The 23,673-nt window shown below is 32.0% G+C and overlaps 1 protein-coding gene across 1 annotated transcript; it reads right to left on the bottom strand.

Moving 5' to 3' along the window:
• Nucleotides 1-1,223: 1,223 nt before the first annotated feature.
• LOC127701014 (ras-related protein Rab-13-like) lies at nt 1,224-23,100 on the bottom strand. Its single transcript, XM_052204773.1, has 7 exons — nt 22,968-23,100; nt 12,584-12,653; nt 9,405-9,452; nt 7,106-7,153; nt 6,364-6,459; nt 4,834-4,965; nt 1,224-2,069 (listed from the first exon to the last, which is right to left on the bottom strand). Exons 1-7 carry the CDS (start codon nt 22,994-22,996, stop codon nt 1,824-1,826), a joined length of 669 nt encoding a protein of 222 aa, XP_052060733.1. The 5' UTR covers nt 22,997-23,100; the 3' UTR covers nt 1,224-1,823.
• Between the last annotated feature and the right edge of the window lie 573 nt (nt 23,101-23,673).

Raw genomic sequence — 23,673 nt, 5'->3', positions numbered from 1 at the left:
AATTTATAAGAAATACGACAATGCGAATCGCGAAGAAATTATTTAAGCAATTAGTTTCTTTGTGGATAATATTTATTTTCGTTTTTATATATATATATATTAAAATTGAGGTGACAAGTATCTCTGAATTCCAATAGGGATTTACTGTGCCCTTTACTTCACAGATATGTTTCATCACTTTAAAGAATTCCAGTTTATTGTTCATCTTCATAAAGATCAAACTAAATAATTCTTGATAGATATTTTAGCAATTACGTTTAAAGATGTTTATGAAATAAGAAAATGTGATTTGGTTGCAAACTAGACAAAGTGATGCCCCGCACTCCACTCTGAAGTAGGAGTATTATAACAAAGTCAATGTTGGACTTTCTTTGAGATATTATTGTGTCTGGGAGACATAAATGAGGCCCCCGCAGATGCAAAGTGTTATCTTAAAATATACAAAGTTGAGCATGGAAGCACATAGGTATATGGTTCACTGTAGGAAGAGTTATCTGGAAACGCTATGCACCTCTTATGCAAGTAGACTCCAGAAAATGACAAAGTTTAACTATCTCCCAAAAGAGCAAATATTAAATATTAATAAAAATCCAAACCCTGACCACACGCATACCTTCAATATATGTACAAACAGCCAGCAAAGTGAAAACTTCCTAGCATTCAAACTGTAGTTACTGTAGGAGTTATTCGGAAACGCTATGCACCTCTTATGCAAGTATATACTCCAAAAATGACAAAGTTCAACTATCTCCCAAAAGAGAAAATATCAATAAAAATTAAAACCCTGACCACACGCATACCTTCAATATATGTACAAACACCTCGGTATGTCTGTCTCATATTCATATCATATATTAACATATTTTCGTCCAGGATATACATTAAATATTTGCCGCTGATCTTTGAGCAGCCTTCAATCAAGAACACTCATTATTGTCATTGGCTGAAATAGAAGGCGTTACCTATGTCATGAACAATGTAGGTCATTGGTATAATAATAACAAAACAAATGTTATACGAATATGCTTGGTTTTGAAAATTGAAAATATGTCAATGAATATTGGTTTGGCATATTTACAGGTTCAATTTGATGTTAACTTATACTAATCTGCCCCAGGAGAAAATTCAAAGATGTACTCTTCGACAAAGACTTTTTTTCTCTATATTTCAGGGAAAGTATTACAAGAAATAAAAAAATGTCAGTCACAGAATTTAAAGACGAGTAACTATTTTAAGATTTTATTCTCTCTTAACTTATCAATTACATCTTTGTAACAAGTTGGCAAGAAATATGAGAAAAGTAAAAAAAAATATCATTGACAATATATAGAATAATATAATTATGTTAAAATACCCGTGTTTGCAAAAGTTGTATTTAAAAAACATTACATTCTAGTCCATAGCCTAATAAATAAACTAAAAGACAGTGGACCTTTTTCAAATCAAATCATATCATTATATAAAAACATATCATATAGACATATAATGCCGATTTCACTGTTTCCACTCTTTCGTTTCTTTTAAAGATGGTACAGAACACCTAAGGGAGTTAACTCTTTAAAAATCAGCTGAACGTTTTAATCACATACTAAACAAGTATAAGTAATGTGAAATCAAGCTTTTCAATGATCAAAACTAGTGTCTCGTCTATCATTTCATTTAATCTACTCCATGCTCGTAGAAAGTATTTATCATATCTTCAAACGTTTTCAGTTAAAACATTATTGAGGTACAATGCATGTTCATATAGTAGAACAGCTTTTGGCCTGTTTGCCAGTTCTTTCTCCAGTGTTTACGTTTGATAATTAAAGTTAGATAATCCATCAGCTTATAACACAACAGTTGCTGTTTTGTGCTGTGGTACTAGGTACAATGTCGACGTTATCAATTTTACTGGAATTTTCTTTTTCTTTCCGTTCGGACGGGCTGTCGTCTGCAGATTTATCACCATCACCATCATCGCCATTTTCTGTAAGTCGTTTGATAATTGACATGAACATCTCGTTTACGTTTTCGTTTGTTTTTGCACTTGTTTCTGTGTGGGGTAAATTTTCCTTCTCTGCAAAATTCTAAAAAAAACAAAAGAAAATAACTTCATTTTAAACTAACAATTTGAGATGTATCATAGATATAAGAAGATGTGGTATGAGTGCCAATGAAACAACTCTCCATCCAAGTCAAAATTTATAAAAGTAAACCATTATAGGTCAAAGTACGGTCTTCAACACGGAGCCTTTTATAAGTGGTACGTATATTTTTAAGATTTTAGAATGTATTAGTAAAAACGTTTACTAGGATTTATCTTTTACTAGCAAGGAATTAACACTTGTATAAAGGTCGACAAACTATGTTAATTTTTAATAAATCACATTTCAAAACTTTCCACGACAGGACAAAGTTCACAACTTTGGGCAAATTTGATATTTTTTAAGTTTTAATGATGATTTTTTTTTTTGCAATAGTGATTTTGTAAAACGTGTATTCGAAAGTATTAGCACTAACTTAGTACACATAAAAACTAGATGTTCGAATGAGACTCAATTGCTCATCCGACAAACCAGTGCACATTGTTTTGAAGAGGACATTTGTATAATTTAATTCATATAAAATAACGAGATGTGGTATGATTGACAAAGCGCCACTATCTTATGATATGGATTTCAGCAATTAAAGGTCACATTACGGCCTTCAACAATAAACAAAACACAATACAATAAAATCAAACAGCGACCAATAACAACTACCGAATTACAAACTCTTGACTTGGGACAGACATATACATAACGAGGAGGTGCTAAACTTGTTCATGAACTCTCAAACCTCTCCATACCTGGGATAATGATGCAACAGTATACGTAAAAATCAGATGGAAATGACTTGACTCCAAGTTATTTTTGAACTTTTAGAAGGATTCTTAATGGCGTAAGAAAGAAATGAGTGAAAAAAGATAAAAATATCAAATTTTAAACTTCTTATCTCATGATCATTTGCAGTTTGACATTGTTTACTAAATTTATTCCTATTTTTGTATTACTATAGTAGTACACTGTCATCTTAATGCTTTCTTTTATTTTTATTTCTTTTAGAATTTCTGTCATATCCATTTAGCTTATGAATGAATCAGTTGTACACTGGCTACCCTTCCGGAGCACCTGAGATCACCCCAGTTTTTTGTGGGGTTCGTGTTGCTCAGTCTTAAGTCTTCTATGTTGTGTTTGGTGTACTATTGTTTGTCTTTTTTCTTTTCTTTTTTTTTTTTTTTTTTTTTGCCATGGCGTTGTCAGTTAATTTTGGATTAGTTTGAATATCCCTTTGTCATTTTCTCGCCTCCCTTTTGTAGAGTTACAGAAAAGTATCAAATTTACTCTTTAAAGTGCGTTTCTGGATTGAACTTAAGAAGCTTCTTGTGTCTATTGTCTGTTAGGCCTATTAGAAAGATGTGTATTTATAAAAGACAAGAATAAATATAATAAGACATACAGGACGAGGTAGACCCAAATTATCTTGATAAAGTTTATATCACAGCTTTCAAATATTCGGCTTTGAGCGTTCCTGATGAAGTTAAATCCCGAAAAGCGCTTTGGACGCATGGTTTATAACGTATAGTTTTCATTTTTAAATCGAGATGACCGTGAGGTCATTCCGATGTATTGCTATCGCCTAAATTTTGCACACGTAACTTTCGTTTTGGGATTGTAACCGATATATAAACATGATAAATACGCGGATATTAAACTAGTGCAAACTAACATTCCTTATCGTTTATTATAAATACATCTCTTCAATGAATACTGATAAAAATATTTTTGTTTAGAACATAAATTAATAATATGAAAATGTTTTGTCGTTATATATATATATAATAATATATTATATTAATATAATATATATATATATATAACGACAAAACATTTTCATATTATTAATTTATGTTCTAAACAAAAATATTTTTATCAGTATTCATATATATATATATAAGTAAAAAATCATTGATAATATCTATGCACACGTACCGTAAAATTGTGTTAAGAGCATGCGGAAAAATATTTCAAGAACGTTTTGCGACAATCCCGGCAAAGACCGGTAACTCTGTAATTGTTTTTGTGGGAAAATATGAACTCCTACTCATATCCAATCTTTTAGAAAATCGGATTTTTACAGAAGAGTGTCCACCATGCACTTGCACTTCACTATCATTAGAATAGTAGAATAGAATGATATACAAATGGATGAAAATTATATGTACATGTAACTGTTATATTAATATAATATATAACAACAAACCAGTGTATAGTGATGTGTATCACTACAATATAATAGTTATTACGGTGAGGTTGAATTTCCTGTCATTTATTCATCATCCATGCACGAACTTGTCTCAGAAAAAATATATCTCTGTACATTAACCTCAGTTTCAGGTATAGAGATGTGATTTTTTTCTGTGACAAGTGCTTTTGACCAGCCACAAGAACTTGCGGTCATCCGATGTTCAGTACTTCAGTACTTTGATTCATATAGGAATTAAAAATCAACAATGGAAGTGATATATAAAGTAAATGTGAAAAGTCAGTAAAACTTTAATTTTGGACTTTCACCCTACCTACATACTCCAAGATAAATCCGCACATTAAGTAATATGTATATGTCTTCTGTCGATTGGTTGCAGATGCGTGTCTTAGAAAGTGCACTAATGGATGAGGACGCGTACATGGACAAAGGTCTCCAGAAGTCCATGCCCATGGACTAGTTAAGAAAATCTAAAATGGGAGTTGAAGAAATATTATTAACTTTCAGGAAGTAAGAAACTTTAAGGTTTGAACGATTAAAATATACCTCGACGTCCTGTTTGTTTATTTCACGTTCCATATCAGATTTGTTTCCTACTAGAAATGCAACTGCCTTCTTATTCCCTTTATTGTATTTTTTCCATCGCCCCAATATATCGCTCGCCATCTCTAAAGATTCCTGAAAGAAAAACATTTGGTTTGAACAAAACTGCTGTTAATGCCATAGAGTATGAAATTCCACTTTGGTAAGATTAGGAATGACTTTTGTCCATGACGTCAATGATTTCTGGTCATGTAAGCTTTCTTTCCACCAGCATGTTTCCCTTTCACTGAGAAAACATTTTTTTCAAAAAGGTCTTATACTCTAAACTAATCATTTTTTTTTCGTAAATTGTTTTGTTATAAATTAGCCGTTAGTTTTTAAATTTTTCATATTGCTTTCATGTCTGGGCCTTTATAGCCGACTATACGGTATGGGTTTGTCATATTGTTAAAAGCCTTACCGTGACCTATATTTTTGTACCTTCAAATATCCACTTATTTGAACTCTGGTGGATATCTGTTTTTTTTTATTAATCACATCACATCTCCTTATTTTTAAATGGCGTTATTTTGTTTTTGTTTTTTGTTTTTGTTTTTTATTTATTTGTTGTTGTTTTTTTTTCAACTTAAAAAAAAACGATAGTGATCATAATTTGCATTTCAAAATTCATGATAGCAAGCTTGGCTTTTAAGAAATAATTTTTAAAATCACCATCATCTAAACGGTATGCGAGACGAACAATAGGAAAACAAAGCATGGAGGTTCTTGCTGTCACCTTTTGAAGATCTGCATACAAAGCATATCGAAAATGTCATGGCCGTCAAAAGATTTTAACTCATTTTACATGTTGTGTTTGATAAAACAGTTACCAGGACATTGAAAACTATATATACAATGCGTTTGAAAAAAAAAAACACGAATAATATCTCACTGGCTGATCAAATTCTTTACTTCATTTTTCTCTTGTCATTCAAGCTGCACTTTTTGAAGTATATAGTAGGTGTTTGCAGGTGTTTAAAGGTGTTTGTAGGTGTTTGTAGGTGTTTATGTGTATATATTGATCACTGTATTGATATATTTTACAATGAACATTACAACAACGGTCCACTTTTATTCAATTTCTTATGTATTTTACAGGAAGAGTCCCATATAACACCTATTAATTTTGTTATTTTTACTGATGTTGCTGTATGCGGTTTTCTTGCTTTAATAAAAATAAAATTAATACAGTATTTTGACACGTTTTCCTTTATGAAATAAATTCATTATTCGATTATTATCACGACATTTACTCAATCATTATATCATTTCTTGTTTTGTATCTTTGGACTTCTTGTGGAGCATTTGTCTCGAGTATTGGAGCTTATGACTGCTCTTCAAGTCAAACTAATCTTTGAAATAGGCAGTTATTTCTTTTGCGTCATAAGCTCTGCATTTAGGAGTAAAAGCATGAACAGATCATCTCTGAGAGATGAATGAGTTTGTGTTAGGTGACATGCCATCTTAAATGAACACAATGTTAACAGAACTCACTTGTTTCGATATATCATAGATAATAATAGTTGCATCCATTTCAGCATAGTAATTGATAGAATAGTTCTCGTACTTTCTATCTCCATCTGTGTCATTCTGAAACATAATTGTTGTTCTTTTTTTAATAAGTTGTTTGTGGTGTAAAGCATTTATTTGAAATTATCGTATGATTGAAATTGTGATGCTATAATTGTCAAATATTATTATCTAATAATTGAAAGTTGCCCGTTTCTGTAAGGATGATCGTAATCTATGTATATCAAAATAAATCTTGTAAATATAAATAATTAAGCATGGAATTTTGGAACCACAAATTACTGAAACTTTTACTCAATTCTTTCATAGATACAAATATTTGTTTAGGTGTAGAGCTATAACATAGAGATATCACATTCTGATTTTTATGATGATGTTGTTTTAGAGCCCGTACATTTACATACGATCCATGTAATTTGAAGAGAAACTAAAAAGGTTATCAATGTTACGCCAATCTTCCAGGTTAGAAAAGGCTTTAGCACTCATAAGCATATTTACCACCGTTACATTCTTCATGCGCATGTCCCATGACAGGAGCATACTTAAGTCCTAGAGCGGAAAGTCATTTTTTAAACAGAAATGACCGAAAATAATATAGTGCATTGATTTTTAGGGTTGAAATTTAAAAAAATAAGCCCAGCGTGTACATAACCAAAAAAAGCGACAACAACCGTCAAAACTGAATATAAAAAAATGCAATACTTACAAGCTGTAGACGAATTTCTTTTCCATTTACTTCAACAGTATGTGACTTCTATTCAATTACAAAACAAAACAAAATTATATGTTTAAAGTCTTTTATTTAATTTCAGTTTCGTATGTAATATTTGGCTTTCATGAATTCAAACTATATAAAAAATATATATTTTTTCGAAATTGAAATTATCATGAAAACATGTGTTTTCATATTTTAAAGAGAAAATCTCATATTAATAAGCTCCCTTCATTCATTAATTTCGTTATTTACTAGTATGGTCGTTTGAGTATATGCAATAATGAATTCCATTCCGTCTCTTACTTAAATAAAATGTCAATGTTTCCTTTTTGATGTTGAGCAGAAGAGGCGTGTTAATGGTGATATAATATTGGTATATCACATGTCTCCATATACTATGCCATGATGAAAACTATGCATGTATTGTGAGCAATACGACGCCGCTTACAAGACACAAATATTCAAAACATTAGCATAATGCTTTAAAAAACCATGTAATGACGAAGAAAGTTCTGCAAACTTACTGATGTCTTTGATGTTCAGACGTATGCTTCTGCAGTTGTACGTTCTGTCCCCGAAGTCATCACAATCCTATACTTAATTCTGATGAGCTGACATACAATATAACTGATACGGTAGTTATGTGTAAATTTGCTGTTCTTAAGATATGAATATTATTCCAAATACTAAGGGTTTCCTACGTTTAAATTCTTGCATTGATCACCTTAGGCTGATTTGGGATAACTTTTCTAAATATATATTTTTTTGAATATTTGGTATTCAATAGTCACCAACTTTATTATTCATTTGGTCTTCTAAGCTTTTCAATTTGAGCTACTGATGAGTCTTATGTATACGAAACCCGTATCTGGCATAAAAGAAAATGAAACTGAATGTCTTTGATCAGTTTTAACCAATGTTTTTTCGCATTATGAAATCATCATTTATGCAGACTATCAGCATTTCAAGTATTCCATAGAGATACAAAAATGGTCTACCATTTTAAAAAAGTCATGCATACCTTCGTACCTGTGGAATTAGTCTGTATCGAAGGTATGAAGCTATACCAACATCACATTAAATTTAAAATAAGTGTGCTAAACTTATTCAGGGGTAAAATACTGAACTCAACAATACTAAGCTTACCTTCATGTTTTGTCGTTTTGAAAGACAACAACGAAGACAATTAGCTCTAAATTCCAATTATTAACGTATCAAATCGGTAGGTTATTTCAAATTTTTGGTAGATTAAGAATAGCAAATGCAAAAGACGACACCACGAAAAATATCTGAAACCGTGGTCGGAAAAGATCAAACAACACCATGATCGAAAAGAAAACCGACTAAAAGACAAACAACAGTCCATTAAACACTGTACAGCAAAGATTGATTAATACAGAACAAAAATCCAAGTTTGATACAAGTGTTTCGAAATAGTAGACAATTCCTGCTTAACTAACGGCACCTGTCGTGGTGGTCATGACAAGTAAAATGCCGGTAATAAGCGCTGATTACCATTATCAGACACTCTCAAAAACATATCAATCGTTTTAGAGCACGAACTACATATCATAACAGTCAGAACAATAAATGTTAAACTTTGCCTGAGGGAGTTCAAACCTAAGCGTTAGACCAATAACATATTTTTTTAACCGGAAACTTAGAGAAACACTTTCGAGAGAAATAATTTTGGTTCATTAAGTTGACGATTTTTGTATCCACGCTTAGTTGCTGCTCGTAGACGTCAAAATGAAAAAAATCCCCAAAAATAGGAACCAGTTGAAAAAAGCGAACATTTCTATGACTGGTCATATCCCTCAATTTGAACATAACACTTCTACATTAAAACAAAATTATGGTCTCTAACAAAAGGTTAATGACTAGTAATTATAAATGTAAGAATATGTGGTATAATTGCATGTAGACAGCTCTCTCACAGGCAAAAACAAACCCTAACTGTAAAATTAAGGGCATACACTTATATTTGGTTTTGTCTTTTATTTATTTGGGGATTTGTTAAGGGGGAGTGCAATTCTGTCATCTGTCACGTTATTTATTCAGTTTTAAAATAAAAATAATACGATTTTTTTATAGGGTGACTTTCGGAGATTTCCATCTTCATCTTATACTTTCTAAAGTACACATTCACGGCAGCAGAATACAACTAATGGCATGTGACAAAACAATATGTAATACATAGCAAACTAAGTATATCAATTTCAATGTTTCAGTACGACCATTTGTCATTTCGGTATGGAAAATAAGAAAATCAATAATATTCTGTACTTACACCACTCATAAATTGTGTAGGTACATGTTCTTCGGTGAAAGTATCTCCCTGAAATAAAAAATTACCGAATTAATAAACATTTCTTGGATACATATTGCAGTTGTAATGGTTGCGCAAATATATTTCACTTCTTTGTGGAATGATGTAGGAAACTAGATGTTGCATATATCCATAATCGGTGATTACTTTTATAAATGACTAAACGGAAATGCCTGATAAAAGTCATTCAGATAGTAACCTAAAGTAGCAAATATTCAAAAGTAATCATATCACTTATAACACATGTTTTTAATGATAGAAAAATGTCTTTACATTTTGTTATTTTCTAAATAGTGCCGAACCTAAAAACAGAGACTTTAAGAGTCCATAATAATAGCATGTCTTGAAAAAGCCTTCAATTGAAACTTATATATAACAATTCCCAGTCTTTAATTTCACTTTTTTTTCTGTAGGAAGCTGATGCTACATGAAAAGATGTAAAACTTTTTTTTCTTTTTTTTTTTAAATGTATACTTAAGCTTATTGATTATACTGTAGGTTTAGTAATCGATTTATTGCTGGTTTGTAATTGATAGTCTTTGGTATAAATGTCAAATGAAAATATCCTACAGATAAACTTACAAGTGTGCGGTACTTTTATCGGTGAGGTACCTTGGCTCAGGCATTGATTATAGATAAATTGGCGTTGTTGGCTTAATGCTGATTGGCACATCTTTTTGCATATTCATTTTAAAGGCTTTTAATACTTTTCTACTCTTAATGTTTTTTCCTTTTAACTAACTGTCAGTAACTGCGAGTACTCTCAAATCATACTTTCTTGTTAATTTAACCTGTTGACACAATTCGTATTAAATGCATTTTCTGTAATCCAATGCTTACTTAGTTTATGTTATATCTTGTCTCACTATTTTAGATATGTACCGCCTCTGATAAGTATGTAGTATGACGATAAATTTTCACTTCTGTACTCGTTCTCTGAACAACAAACTTATTTATTTTATAAAAAAAAAATACTTATTTCCGTACTCTTAACAACAACATATCTAAATTTGAATTTACCTGTGTACATTGTTATATTTAACGCCATTTTGTCCTAAGTAAGGGTTGTCTTTTTGACACTATTCCTACATTTTTTTTATTACTACCTGTAACGTTTATTTTATATAGGCACCTACGTTTTAATATCGTATTTATATTGTGTCATAGATCCAACTTATTCGTTCAGTGCATGTTTACACTAGTCATTTTGGGGCCCTTAATAGCTTGCTGTTCAGTGTGAGCCAAGGTTCCGTATTGAAGACCGTACTTTGGCCTATAATTGTTAACTTTTTATACATTGTAAGTTGGATGGAGAGTTGTCTTATTGGCACTCATACCACATCTTCTTATTTATTTTTCCTTTTGTAGACGAACTGATATTCTAATTAAGTCAGTTTTCACAAGCACTCGTTTTAAATTTTGTGAGATTAAACAAGAGGTATTATTTGAAATTTCAACGAGGAATATTGATGTATTTTATATTAAAAATGAAAAGAACATCCAGAAATGTCATAACAGTAATGCGAAATAATTCATAGAACTTTTTTTTTTTATTCTTTAATTAAGCAAACCTTATAAAAATGTAGTATATGAGCTTAAATAGAATTGTGCGTTGTGACCTGCGTTCAAAAAGGACGGTAACGTATAAATGTTACAGGTAATACGAAATTGGATGTATTTCAAAAGTATTGTATTTAAAAGATAGGTTGTTCTTGCAAATGTGTCATGAAAAGTAGTAAATATAAATAAAAAAGCACTTGTGAACTTGAGACTTGATTTAGTTTTTACTCTCAAGATGTCGGCAGGTAGCTCTGTCTTAAATGTTTTATAATGGTAGACTTTCTCTGTTAATATCGCAGATATAAATAGATATGGTTAATAAACTTAGAAGTCATATTACATCTGTTTGCCAACTGTGAAACTATATGTCATACCCTGTTGTTGCGTAAATTCATATAACAATTCCATCTTTAGCTCACCTAGCCCAAAGGGTCAAGTGAGCTTTTCTCATCACTTGGCGTCCGTCGTCCGTCGTCCGTTAACTTTTTCAAAAATCTTCTCCTCTGAAACTACTTGGCCAAATTTAACAAGGAAATTTTGCCGTTTTTGGTTATTATCTTGAATATAATTATAGATAGAGATAAACTGTAAACAGCAATAATGTTCAGCAAAGTAAGATCTACAAATAAGTCAACTTGACCAAAATGGTCAGCTGACCCCTTAAGGAGTTATTGCCCTTTATAGTCAATTTTTAACCATTTTTCGTAAATTTTTGTAATCTTTTACAAAAATCTTCTCCTCTGAAACTACTAAGACAAATTTAACCAAACTTGTCCACAATCATCATTAGGGTATCTAGTTTAAAAAAATGTGTCCGATGACCCCGCCCGCAAACCAAGATGGCCGACATGGCTAAAAAATAGTACGTAGGGTAAAATGCAGTTTTTGGCTCATATCTCTGAAACCAAAGCATTTAGAGCAAATCTGACGAGGATAAAATTGTTCATTATGTCAAGATCTATCTGCCCTGAAATTTTCAGACCAATCAGGCAACACGTTGTTGGGTTGCTGCCCCTGAATTGGTAATTTTAAGAAAATTTTGCAGCTTTTGGTTATTATCTTGAATATTATTATAGATAGAGATAAACTGTAAACAGCAATAATGTACAGCAAAGTAAGATCTACAAATAAGTCAAATGACCAAAATTGTCAATTGACCCCTTAAGGAGTTATTGCCCTTTATAGTCAATTTTTTACAATTTTCATAAAATTTTGTAAATTTTTGTAAATTTTTACAAAATATTTTCCACTGTAACTACTGGGCCAAGTTCATTATAGATAGAGATAATTGTAAGCAGCAAGAATGTTTAGTAAAGTAAGATCTACAAACACATCACAATCACCAAAACACAATTTTGTCATGAATCCATCTGTGTCCTTTGTTTAATATGCACATAGACCAAGGTGAGCGACACAGGCTCTTTAGAGCCTCTAGTTTAAAGTTTATCTCTGACAGGCCTTCAGTGTTCTAACTAATATGAAAACTGTTTTTACATAAGGTTCATATGGGTCACCTCACTTGACGTTTTGTTTTCTCTCTTTTACGATTGAATGATATTATTAAAAAATGTTTTACTCACAACAAAACGATTGATCAAGCTTGTTTTCCCACATCCTGACGATCCAGTCACAAGTATTGATAACGAATTGCTGAAATAATACAAAATAATAGTAATACACTTTAGTCGACAAACCCACTCCACCCATGCCCCGACATAAATGTAGATATCTCAAAGTGACCTGCTGACATATTTTTTCTGTTAACTTTAACTGTTATTTTCATTTGCAAGTTCTGGATCGATACTTGTGGACTGATATTCCTCGAGGGTTTCTTCAATTGAGTAATTAGTAAAAAACACAAACATGATGTATTACATACCTTTTTAATTTATCCGTTCATCAAATTATAAATCATTGAAATATCTAAGGTTTCAAATATTCCAACCCCCTTATGACATAGCTGATCTGAGGTGCATGGACTGTTTTTTGTAGGTCCTTGTTGATTATCTAGCAAATCAGGTATCCAGAGATTTTATACATCTTCGTCTTTCAAGTTTATATTACGGGTTCAGCATGTCAATACAAGCACTTCGAATGCGCCAAGTATATTGAGTGCTATTTTCATTTGCTTATGTTTTATCAATTTATTATTCTTTCTAGAGAGAAGTATTGCCTTACAAGCAATAAGAACTGATTATAACATATTTTAACGGCACCATTCCTAACAAACAAGGTCCCCATTTTAAAAATTCTTGTTAAGGAAATCATTTGAGGTTTTTTGATGAGTAAAATCTTTATACAAGATTCCAATTGGCCAACTTGTTTGTTTTCTTCTTCTTCTTCCTGGTACGGGAAAGACTCCGGTGCCGGAGTGTGGAATATCCCGGAAATGTGGCGCTATGTTCATGCAAATGGATGTCGAAAATTTTGTTATAAGATAAAAATATTTGCCACAGTTCAATTACAATTTAAAATAACATTAGTTGTAGCTTAATGTTAAACATATTCACATTATGTACAGTGGCTTAAATACACTAATTAATTAGCCAGACTAGAACCTCCAAATGTTAAGGCGGAGATGCCACCTTTGAAGGATTCTAGGGAGGGTGACATGCAAATTGTTTCTGGGAGATCGTTCCAGACAGCAATAGTACTTGGGAAAAAAGATGATTTAAAAAAGTCTTTATTTGTATATATATGTCGAAATTTATGTAGGCCTCTAGTTCGCCTGTCATTAGTGACTTCGACCAACCCCCCATTAATCTTATAAATCAAGACAAGCTTAGCTTTTGTTCTACGGGATTGCAAGTTTTCCCATTTTAGTTTGTTTAACATACCAGTGACAGCACCTGGTGATCTATCGTTATAGTCATTAAAACATATCTTGCTGCCTTACGCTGTATCTGCTCAATTTGGTTTATTTGGCTTTGTTTGTACGGATCCCAAACTGGTGAGGAGTACTCGACGGTCGGACGCACAAGTGACGTGTTTTTAACCTTACATGTACAATTTTTCATGTTTCTACTTAAAAATCCTAGTGTTTTATTTGCCTTTGAAGTTATATTATTAATATGGGGCCCCCAATCAAAATCATTGCTTATTGTAACTCCTAGATACTTGCTGTCTTTGACAGATTCAAGTACATGGTTATGTAATTTATATTGAAATAAATTAGTTTTCGACTTTTTGGATATATTTATGACATAGCATTTTTCAGGATTAAATTTCATTTGCCATTCAGATTCCCAATGTTCAAGGCTTGATAGATTTTTTTGGAGTGCTTGAGACTCATTTATATTATTTGATGTTTCATAAAGTAAACAGTCGTCAGCAAAAAGACGAACCTTACAGGAGACATGCTCAGGTAGGTCGTTTATGAATAACAAAAATAAAGTTGGGCCTAATACTGTGCCCTGAGGAACACCAGAGTCAACAGCTAATTTGGAAGATTGAACACCGTTAAGCAGGACTTGCTGTTGCCTGTTTGACAAAAAATCTTTTATCCAAAGTAAGTTATTTTCACGTATACCATAATAATTAAGCTTTGTTATTAACCTTTCATGGGGGACCTTATCAAAAGCTTTAGAAAAATCTAAAAGTATTGCATCAACTTGATTACCTTCTGCCAAGTATTTGGCTATGTCCTGGATGCTGATAACAAGTTGTGCTTCACAGGAACGTTTACTCCTAAAGCCATGTTGGCAATCATTTAAAATATTATTTAAATCTAAATGTTTTCTAATGTTACTTGTTTAGACGTGTTCTAAAACCTTACAACATATAGCCGTTAAAGAAACCGGTCTATAGTTAATTGCATTATGCTTATCTCCCTTTTTAAAAATTGGCACAACATTTGCCTGTTTCCACTCTTCTGGGATTTTTCCATCATTTATGGATTTTTGAAAAAAGAATAAAAGGAAGGGGGATATCTCTTCTGAGAGTTTATTAAGGAAAATAGCAGGGATATTATCAGGCCCACTAGCTTTATGGGGGTTTATATTTTTAAGGAATTGAATTATGCCATTGATATTAATGGTTATATCTGGCATGGTGGGGTAGAGACTTTTAGGTTTATGTGGCATTTAAGTTTTGTCTTCTTCAGTAAATGCACTTTTAAATTGTTCATTTAAAATATTTGATTGTGTTTGTGGATCACTATAAAGTAATCCATCTTTACCTCTCAAAGGTGAGACTCCTGATGTTTCAGTCTTTTTCCCTTTTATGTATTGCCAAAATGATTTTTTGTTTTTCCTCCAGTTGTGGACTTATGATTTCTTCCATATATTTACTTTGAGATTTCCTAATTTCTCTTTGAACTGTTGCTTTAAGCTTTTTGTATTTATCTTTGTGGATTTGTTTCCCAGTTTTTTTAGCTTTATTAAATGCTCGTCTTTGTTTTTTACATAAACTATCAATTTCTTTATTTGCCCAGGGATTTGTATATTTAGATTTTGTCATTTTACTTGGTATATTATCATTGATGATTTTTATTATTCCATCTCTAAACTTAATCCACCACTGATTTATAGTAAGCTTAGCAGATCATATATAAATGATTTGGTTATATTTTTATTTTTTTCTAAATCTACCTTCTTCCATAAGAAAATTTTATGGGGGCATTGCGTAGCTCTTTTAGGCTTACAAATGGCATCAACCAAAACTATGTTTTGATCCAATATACCGGGTATTGATTTAATTTTGGTTCTAAGATTTGGTTGGTTGGTACAAAAGATGTCTAAAATATTATCTTTCCTGGTAGGAAAATTTACTAACTGATCCAAACCTAGATTGTTTAATAAATCTAACAAGATTTCATTCATTTCCTTCGGGTACATTTTGCCCTCTATTGTCATTGATGGTCAATCTATATCAGGAAGATTAAGGTCTCCACTTATCCAGAAGGTTGAATTTTTAAAATTTAATTTTAAATCATTTAATTCTAATAACATCTGTTTAAAATAGTTTATATCAGATTTACTTGGTGGTCTATAAACTGAAACAATTATCAAGGACTTTGAATCTGTTATATCTATTTGTGCTGCAATCAGCTCTACATTTTTACTACAATAAATTTGTTGGCACGTAATACCCTTTTTAATAGCTATTAAAACGCCTCCGCCTTCTTTACGTTCTCGGTCTCTCCGGAATACATCCTCAAATAGTGAAGAAGGAAATATGTCAGAGGACTTGACATCCTTATTTAGCCAAGTCTCATTCCCAATTATAATATCAGGTTTAGATGATGTTATTAAGTTTTCTATTTGGGCCACTTTGTTTTTGCAGCTTCTAAAATTTATATTTAACACTCTTAGCGAGGTTTGCCTATTTATTCTTTTATTTATTTTTGTCGCTACTGGTTTTGGAGAAGATGTAGCTACTGGATTTCCAATATTATCTGTATTATCATTAAGACTGACTGAAAAAGCTGAACTGTCAGTTTGGGATAAACATGAAAATGAGTTTGTTGTTAACACTGAATTTCCTGTTGATAAAAAGGACTGAAAAATTGTTCTGGAATGATTGGGGGTATCACAATTTGGACATACCCAGAGGGCTGAAGTATTTCCATACTTTTCATACATGGATGAGCTGATATTTACACACCCTGCATGACACCATTTATCACAGTTATCACAGACTATAGCGTCTTGGTTCCAAGTACACTCCCGTGAGCAGATTGAACATGGGTAGCTAGACTCGTTTAAGTTGTTTGGTCCTGGATTGGTTTCGACCTGATTGCTGAGCAATAATTTTAATAGTAAATACACGTGTCGGGATCTATCAGAGCTTTTAAATATTGGTCTTTTAAAGCTAGACACATGTAACTGCCAGTAGTATAATTGAGATGACACACTTATAGACAATTCATTCTGTAAACAGAGATCATTGCCCACATTTTCATACACATGTGGTTTTGAAAAAATTCCACAGTTCAGCAATATGGTAAATACTGAAAAAATTGATAACAAGACATTATGTAACATTTTGACAAAGTCTCTCTTTCAACATGGATTTTATTTTATGTGAAGAGTTGGTAAGTGACACTCATATACTTGTTTAACAATTTATAAGAGGGTGGTTAGTATCTCCAACAAGTTAAGTCTTCGTTCCTTGGGCGACTCAAGGACACAGGTTATTCTCACTAGGTAGCCATGTTAATATGGAATGTTATAAGGGAGAATAAAGATAGGAATTAATAACCTATTTAATTAAGAGACTCTGTATAAAACTATATTAATTTTAAAAAAAAAATTTATCAAAAAATTCAACCGGAAGTACGATTTCCCGCCACTGTACATAAAGGAAAAGCGTAAATATCTAACTCAAAATTTCACAATTTTTTTTTGAATTATTTGAATATGGTGAATTTAAACCACTAAACATGCAATAGCAAGTTCCGGGATCTGTCTCAGCATCTGTAGTTGAGTTTCCAAAGATTTTCTAGGAGCTGCAAATTTTCGACTTCCATTCACACGCACATGCGCATATTGTATATTCTTATATGAAGCAGAAATCAAAGAGAACCTTCTCACAGACAATAGAGAAAACCAAATGGTGCAAAGTTCTTCTATTTCACTTGAAGATATATTGATGATTATCTGACACATAATAAATACCCCATATCTCATATATTCCCATGATTTTGAGAAGTAGAACAATTTTAAAACATGGAGTTCTGCTGCATTTCTTTTTTATCTTTTCCTTGATACTGACACAGAAAGACGACTTCAAAGTAGAAATTATGACAAACGTGATGATTTCTAATTTTCATTTCTCAACTTCCCATTGTTGAGCAGTAACATTTGCTCTGCCAAACATAATTGCGTTACACTTATTAATATTGTCATATTTATAAATTAGCTGTTCACAAAACTTTTTCGAAATACTACGGATGTTTTATCCCAGGAATAGATTATCTTAGCTGAATTTGAAAAAACCTTTCGGCATTTTGGGTCCTCAATGCTCTTCAATTTTGTTCTATATTTGACCTTTTTTTTTTTAACTTTTTCTTATTCGATCGTTACTGATGAGTCTTTTGTAGACGAGACGCGCGTTTAATTTGGTACGCTAAACGAGCGTTCCATCTAAGTAACACTCATCATTGGTGCTTGAATCAAAACATTTTAAAGATCAAATACATACGAAGCTGAAGACCATTGAAATTTAAAAATTCCGAAACATCCCATACAGAAAAATAAATGAACAAATTGCTTTCAAATCGTATTCAAATCTCTTTCAAATCGTAATTCTGCAATTTGTTAGTACCATTTGCTTGCGATTCATTAAAGAAATTATAAACAAATCAGAATTCGCCAAATTCCCAAAACTGATTTCTTTGTGATTTCTTTGAAATGTATGATTTGTTAGCAATTTGTTTCTGTTTTTGTGTGATTTCTTTATGATTTGTTTACTTAGAATATCGTATGAAATGATTTCAAAAAGATTTGTTAACTTTATTCGCTAACATTGTGTGATTTCGTTATGATTTGTTTACTTGGAATATCATAGGAAATGATTTGAAAATGATTTGTTAACTTTGTTAGCTATCATGGTGTGATTCATTGATGATTTGCTACAATGAAAACAATGTTATTGCATTCAGATTTTCTGGGTTTGTCTTTATCTCTGACTTCCGGTTGAGGTCAAATTCAAATTTCAAATACTGTTCTACATTAACTGAACAAAGAAGGTTGCAAGATGAAGAGTAAGATATACTATCAATGATGACAGTGGTAAGTATCTTAGTCATTAACCTTCTTGTTTCAGGAATTCAATTGTAAGTCAACTATGCAAACATGTCAAAGGTGTTAAACTTTTATATTCGGAAACTGTGCATTTCAATATCTCGTTATGTGTACTGTCTGGATAAATTTTCAAAAAAAAAATGTGTAAAAGACATGTAAACAGAACGAGACGAGCAATTAAAGAGTAGCTTCCCGAATCAGCAGACAATATGCACTGGTAAGTTTTATGTTTAAATTTTGCATGATGTTGACTGGTCAGGTATAGAGCTGTAGCAGATTTGGACCCAGACTAAGACCCATCGCCTACTAGTATTCGACATCCTTCTAGTAAACGTGGTTGCCCATGTTGTCAAATCTCGTTAGATTCAAATTCTGGAGAAGTGAGAGAAACTTTTCACAGAGGGAACAATTGCTCCCTCATGACAACCCGAAATAATAATCCCTTAACAATCAGAGGAGTAGCTAAGGTAAAATAAAGACAAGTGCACTTCAAAGTTTGGGGGTCTCAGGGGCAGAACAGATTTTTGATCCAGATGTAAATGATTTAATCTGTGAATCGATGATGATCTCAATTAATTGACGATTTGCTTGTGATTTGCTTAATGTAGGATTATGATTTACTTCTGATTTGTTAAAGATTTGATAACGATTTGTTTATAATTTCTTCATAATTTGAAAACAATTTGTTTGCGATTTGCTTGAGATAGGAATATGATTTCATTCTGATTTGTTAAAGATTTGTTAACAATTTCTTTATAATTTCTTTACAATTTGAAACAAATTTGTTTGTGATTTGCTTAAAGAAGGAAAGCAATATCCTATGATTTGTTAATGATTTCAATACAATTTCTTGACAATTTGTTTATGATTTGCTTATGAATTGGAAGCAATTTGTTTGTGATTTGTTGTTGTGATTTGTTAGCTCATTTGCATGTGAAATTTTATCACTTTCAAATCATAAAGAAATCATATGATTTGGTTATCATTTGTTACCATGATTTTTTCCTCACTTTTTTTTGTTTGGGATTGTACCAAATACGCCCATGGCTTTCTTTGCAGGGGTAGAAAAATCTTAGTGTTTTGAATATATGTTATAGATATTTCATATCTTTTGGATAGTTTTGCGGTGTTTCTTAAATTATACCATAGCTTTTGTTGAAACCCTCGGCAATAACATCACGAGACGAAGTCGAGTGAGGTTGCCGAGGGTTTCAACAAAATACTATGGTATAATTTATGATACACCGGAAAATTATCCAAAAAGTATGACATATCTGTTTTAACCTATCGCATCTTTTGGTGTTTCAAATTGTATATTTCATATCTTTTTGTTTGTTTACTTTTAAAATAATTTTGATAAGAATCAGTTAAATAACCCTTTTCGGGCCTTACACACAAAGCTCCGCCTACTTTCAAAAATAAGCACGAGCTTCTGAAACAGCGAGAATATCAGTTAGATTTGATTTTTCGGAAACGATGGATGCACAATCACATTGGTGACTGTTAACGTTACAGACGAAACAAATGTTGAAGGAAATAGATTTTCTGGATGTGGATAAGTCACAGATTTTCTGATATTTGGAAACTTTCTAGAATCCCAGATTAGGGGTTAGTTTTTTTTTTTTTTTTTATTTTATCAAAATTTTCGAAATGTTTTATTTTTTTTTTAAATTGATTCATAACTCTGAGGAAATTAATTTCACAAGAATCTTTCTGACAATTTGGATGAATCATTCTACGTTTTGATTTGTACCTGAAGCTTTTAAAGTCGTACATTAATTAAAAGGGATTTCAAAATGATCACGATTAAAATCACATGTTGACTATAGGTAATTTATACAAAAAGTTAAGCTTCATTTAGAGTAACCAGACACTATCTAATTTTAACGGTCCAACATTATTGTTATTACTTAAGCAACCTCGTTAAGTCTAGGTGTCAGCCGTGTTTAACAAATCTTGTGCGGTTCCAGGACTTTGAAAAGGGGGTGGGGGGTCAAGTAAGCCAACATTTTGAATAATACTTTAAAAAAGTCTGTATTTACTATATATGAAGCTCACCAAAAGGGTCGTGCCCCCTGCTCCCTCCCCCTGAAAAAAAACAACCCGCTTCGGCAAATTTTAACCTATACATGTAGCTGTACAGTGCAGCCTATGAGGATACAATCTAAGTATAAATTTTAATAACTGAAAATCAACTGATTTTTTCCAGTAATATATGTAGGACTCAAATCTATGGTGGGTTCCAGATCTATGGCAGATTCCTAATCTATGGCAAATATGACGTCATTCCATCCCGAATCTATTGCAGATTTGTTATAATCCTAATCTATGGCAAGTTTTGTAATTTCCTAATCTATGGCGGATTTTTGTTGTTTCCAAATCTATGGCAAATTTTGTGCATATGGAAAACAAAGCAGTACATATACGACTGATGCCTTTTCTTAAACAAGTGAAAATGTATGAAAACGGAAGCATGTTTATAAACATTTTTGAAACAAACATTCCATACCATAATACCGTGACTTCAGGATTAAAATGATGCGCCCCGGAAAAATAAGCATTTCTTATCTGTGCATGGTACCTGTTTAGTCTATTTATTCAACCAACTAATGAAAATGGTAGTCCCATGACAAACAAGAAAGCAGTGTTTTATGAACAGAATTTTAAAAAACAGTTTAATTTTTTAAAATATTTATTTGAGCGTTAATCAAATTTTTTTTAACTAATGACGGTTTCAGTCAAAGTGGTATCCTGTAATTTCATCTCTCACTTTATATACTTTGCCAGGCGTAGATGCTAAAATATTAATTATAACTCCTTTCCTAAAATATCCACTACTAAAAACAGCCGTGCCTTTATTCATCGCGGGGTTCGGACAGTACAGCACATCTTCCTTTAAACCATCGGCAAATTGTTTTTAGAGGGAGAGTGTTTCCCTGTGTTTTTGTTTGTAAAATTTGAAATCAGTGAGCCCCGTGTTAAATATTTGTTTTTGGTTTACATCATACAATTAAAAGAAAAAAAATATAAATGGTGTTCAAATCTATGCCGGTTCTGCCAACGTTAACGCCGGCGACGACGACGTAATTATGGCGTTATTTAATTGTGACGCTATATGTTACTCTTTTCCCCGGAAAATTACGCAATTTCAAGATCTGCGATTGATTTGGAGAAAACAAAAAACTGCCATAGATTTGATTTGTAACGTCATATTTGCCATAGATTAGGAATCTGCCATACATTTGGAACCCGCCATAGATTTGAGTCCTACATATATATATATATATTTACATAGAAATATAATCTTAACACATTTATATATTTTTTAAACTTTATTTGTTTGTTTGTTCTGAGAGCGAATTTTTGTTTATTTCAAAATATAGGACAACGGAGTTGGTGTACGTGGGTTCGATTCCCACCCTAGGCATTCATTTATATCGGCTGGTGCAAAGCGGGCAGTTTAGCTTAGTGGCCCCGCACTGACTCTGTTGTTCCTGTGTCAAAAAAATTCAAGAGGCCATGGCCAGGTCTTCCTATCTTTCTTTTTCTTTTTGAAGACCATATACAACAAAACCATGGTATAATTGTGAAAATTATACCGTAGATAGCTATGGTATAATTTTCGGTGATTGAGATTTATACTCGGGTTACATTCCCATATGTTCCATTGTACAGCTATAGGTTGATTTACATTTACATAATAGAAATTGACACTGCATTATAAGTTTTGACGATTATTATCATGAATTGGTTTACGATATAGCAATGTATGAACTCTGGACCGACATATTGTTGCGGGCTTAGATTTCAAAACACAAGAAAAGGCTTCAAATCTGTAAATAACCAATTTTTCTTCTTTTCCTGATAGTGACATTTTGATTTTCTGTGTTTTACCTTGATTTGTAAGTTCTTAATGGATTAATGAGATATAGCATTTAAAAATTATTTTGCATCTAGTATAAGCAGTCTTAGGAAATTCTGGGAAAATCGCTTAAACGGAACACATGAACACCCCACCCTTTTCCCGTTCAGGTGAAATATACTGGCTAATTAGAATCAATACACATAAATTAATAACAGTCATATCAGGTGACTCTCGACGCGAATGAAATGTAAAACATACATTTTAACATTGCTGCAAAATAATAAAACAGATAATGAAGACTTTACAAATATAAAATGTTATAATGGACAAATAGTAAATTCTATTTAAAATTACCTGTTCTTTCGTTTATGATGAAAAGCCATTTAAAATATATACGGTTAATATCTAGGTTGTTTAGATTGGTAACCATGCGTGCATCGATCGGTTTCGCTTTGGATCACCTAGTTTACCGATGATATAGATTTTCTTTAATTCATCTTTAGTTGGAAAGGAAATGTGTATAGTTGAATGAACAAAATTAATGCATTCCTTTTAACCCCGATGAAACTGAAGGACTGTGATGAAGATGTTGTCAGACAAATATGTCAAAATGATTGGTATATGAAATTAAAAAAAAACGCTTTCATTGATTTACCTTCATCCGGAATGCTAAAATCCAAACATTTTAAAGCCAGGGATGTAAAATAGGTAGAAACGGTAGGAGTGAAATTACCAAAGTGCACAGAAAAGAATGATATTCAAATGGCAAATACAATACCAAATCTGAAAGAAACTTTGTTTTTGTAATATTAAGTGGTTACACACCGGAATGTTTCACACATGTAATATTGAGCTGTTTACTGAAAAGATCTGTTATGTCTTGTCCCTTATTTTGTTTACAAATCAGTATATACAAACATGATATATAGATGTATATTTTACACTTGATAGTTAAGAGGGGTGATGCATTAAATATAGCCAACGGTAGTTTACCGGTGTTAAATCTCGTAAATCAATAAAGACGACCAATCAAAGCAACAAACAAAACACTGCTGGAATT

The sequence above is a fragment of the Mytilus californianus genome, unplaced genomic scaffold (genome assembly GCF_021869535.1).
Source record: "Mytilus californianus isolate M0D057914Y unplaced genomic scaffold, xbMytCali1.0.p SCAF_5, whole genome shotgun sequence".
NCBI classification, from domain to species: domain Eukaryota; kingdom Metazoa; phylum Mollusca; class Bivalvia; order Mytilida; family Mytilidae; genus Mytilus; species Mytilus californianus.
The sequence above is the reverse complement of the archived record's forward strand: the minus strand, read 5'-3'. Positions and strand labels throughout refer to the sequence as shown.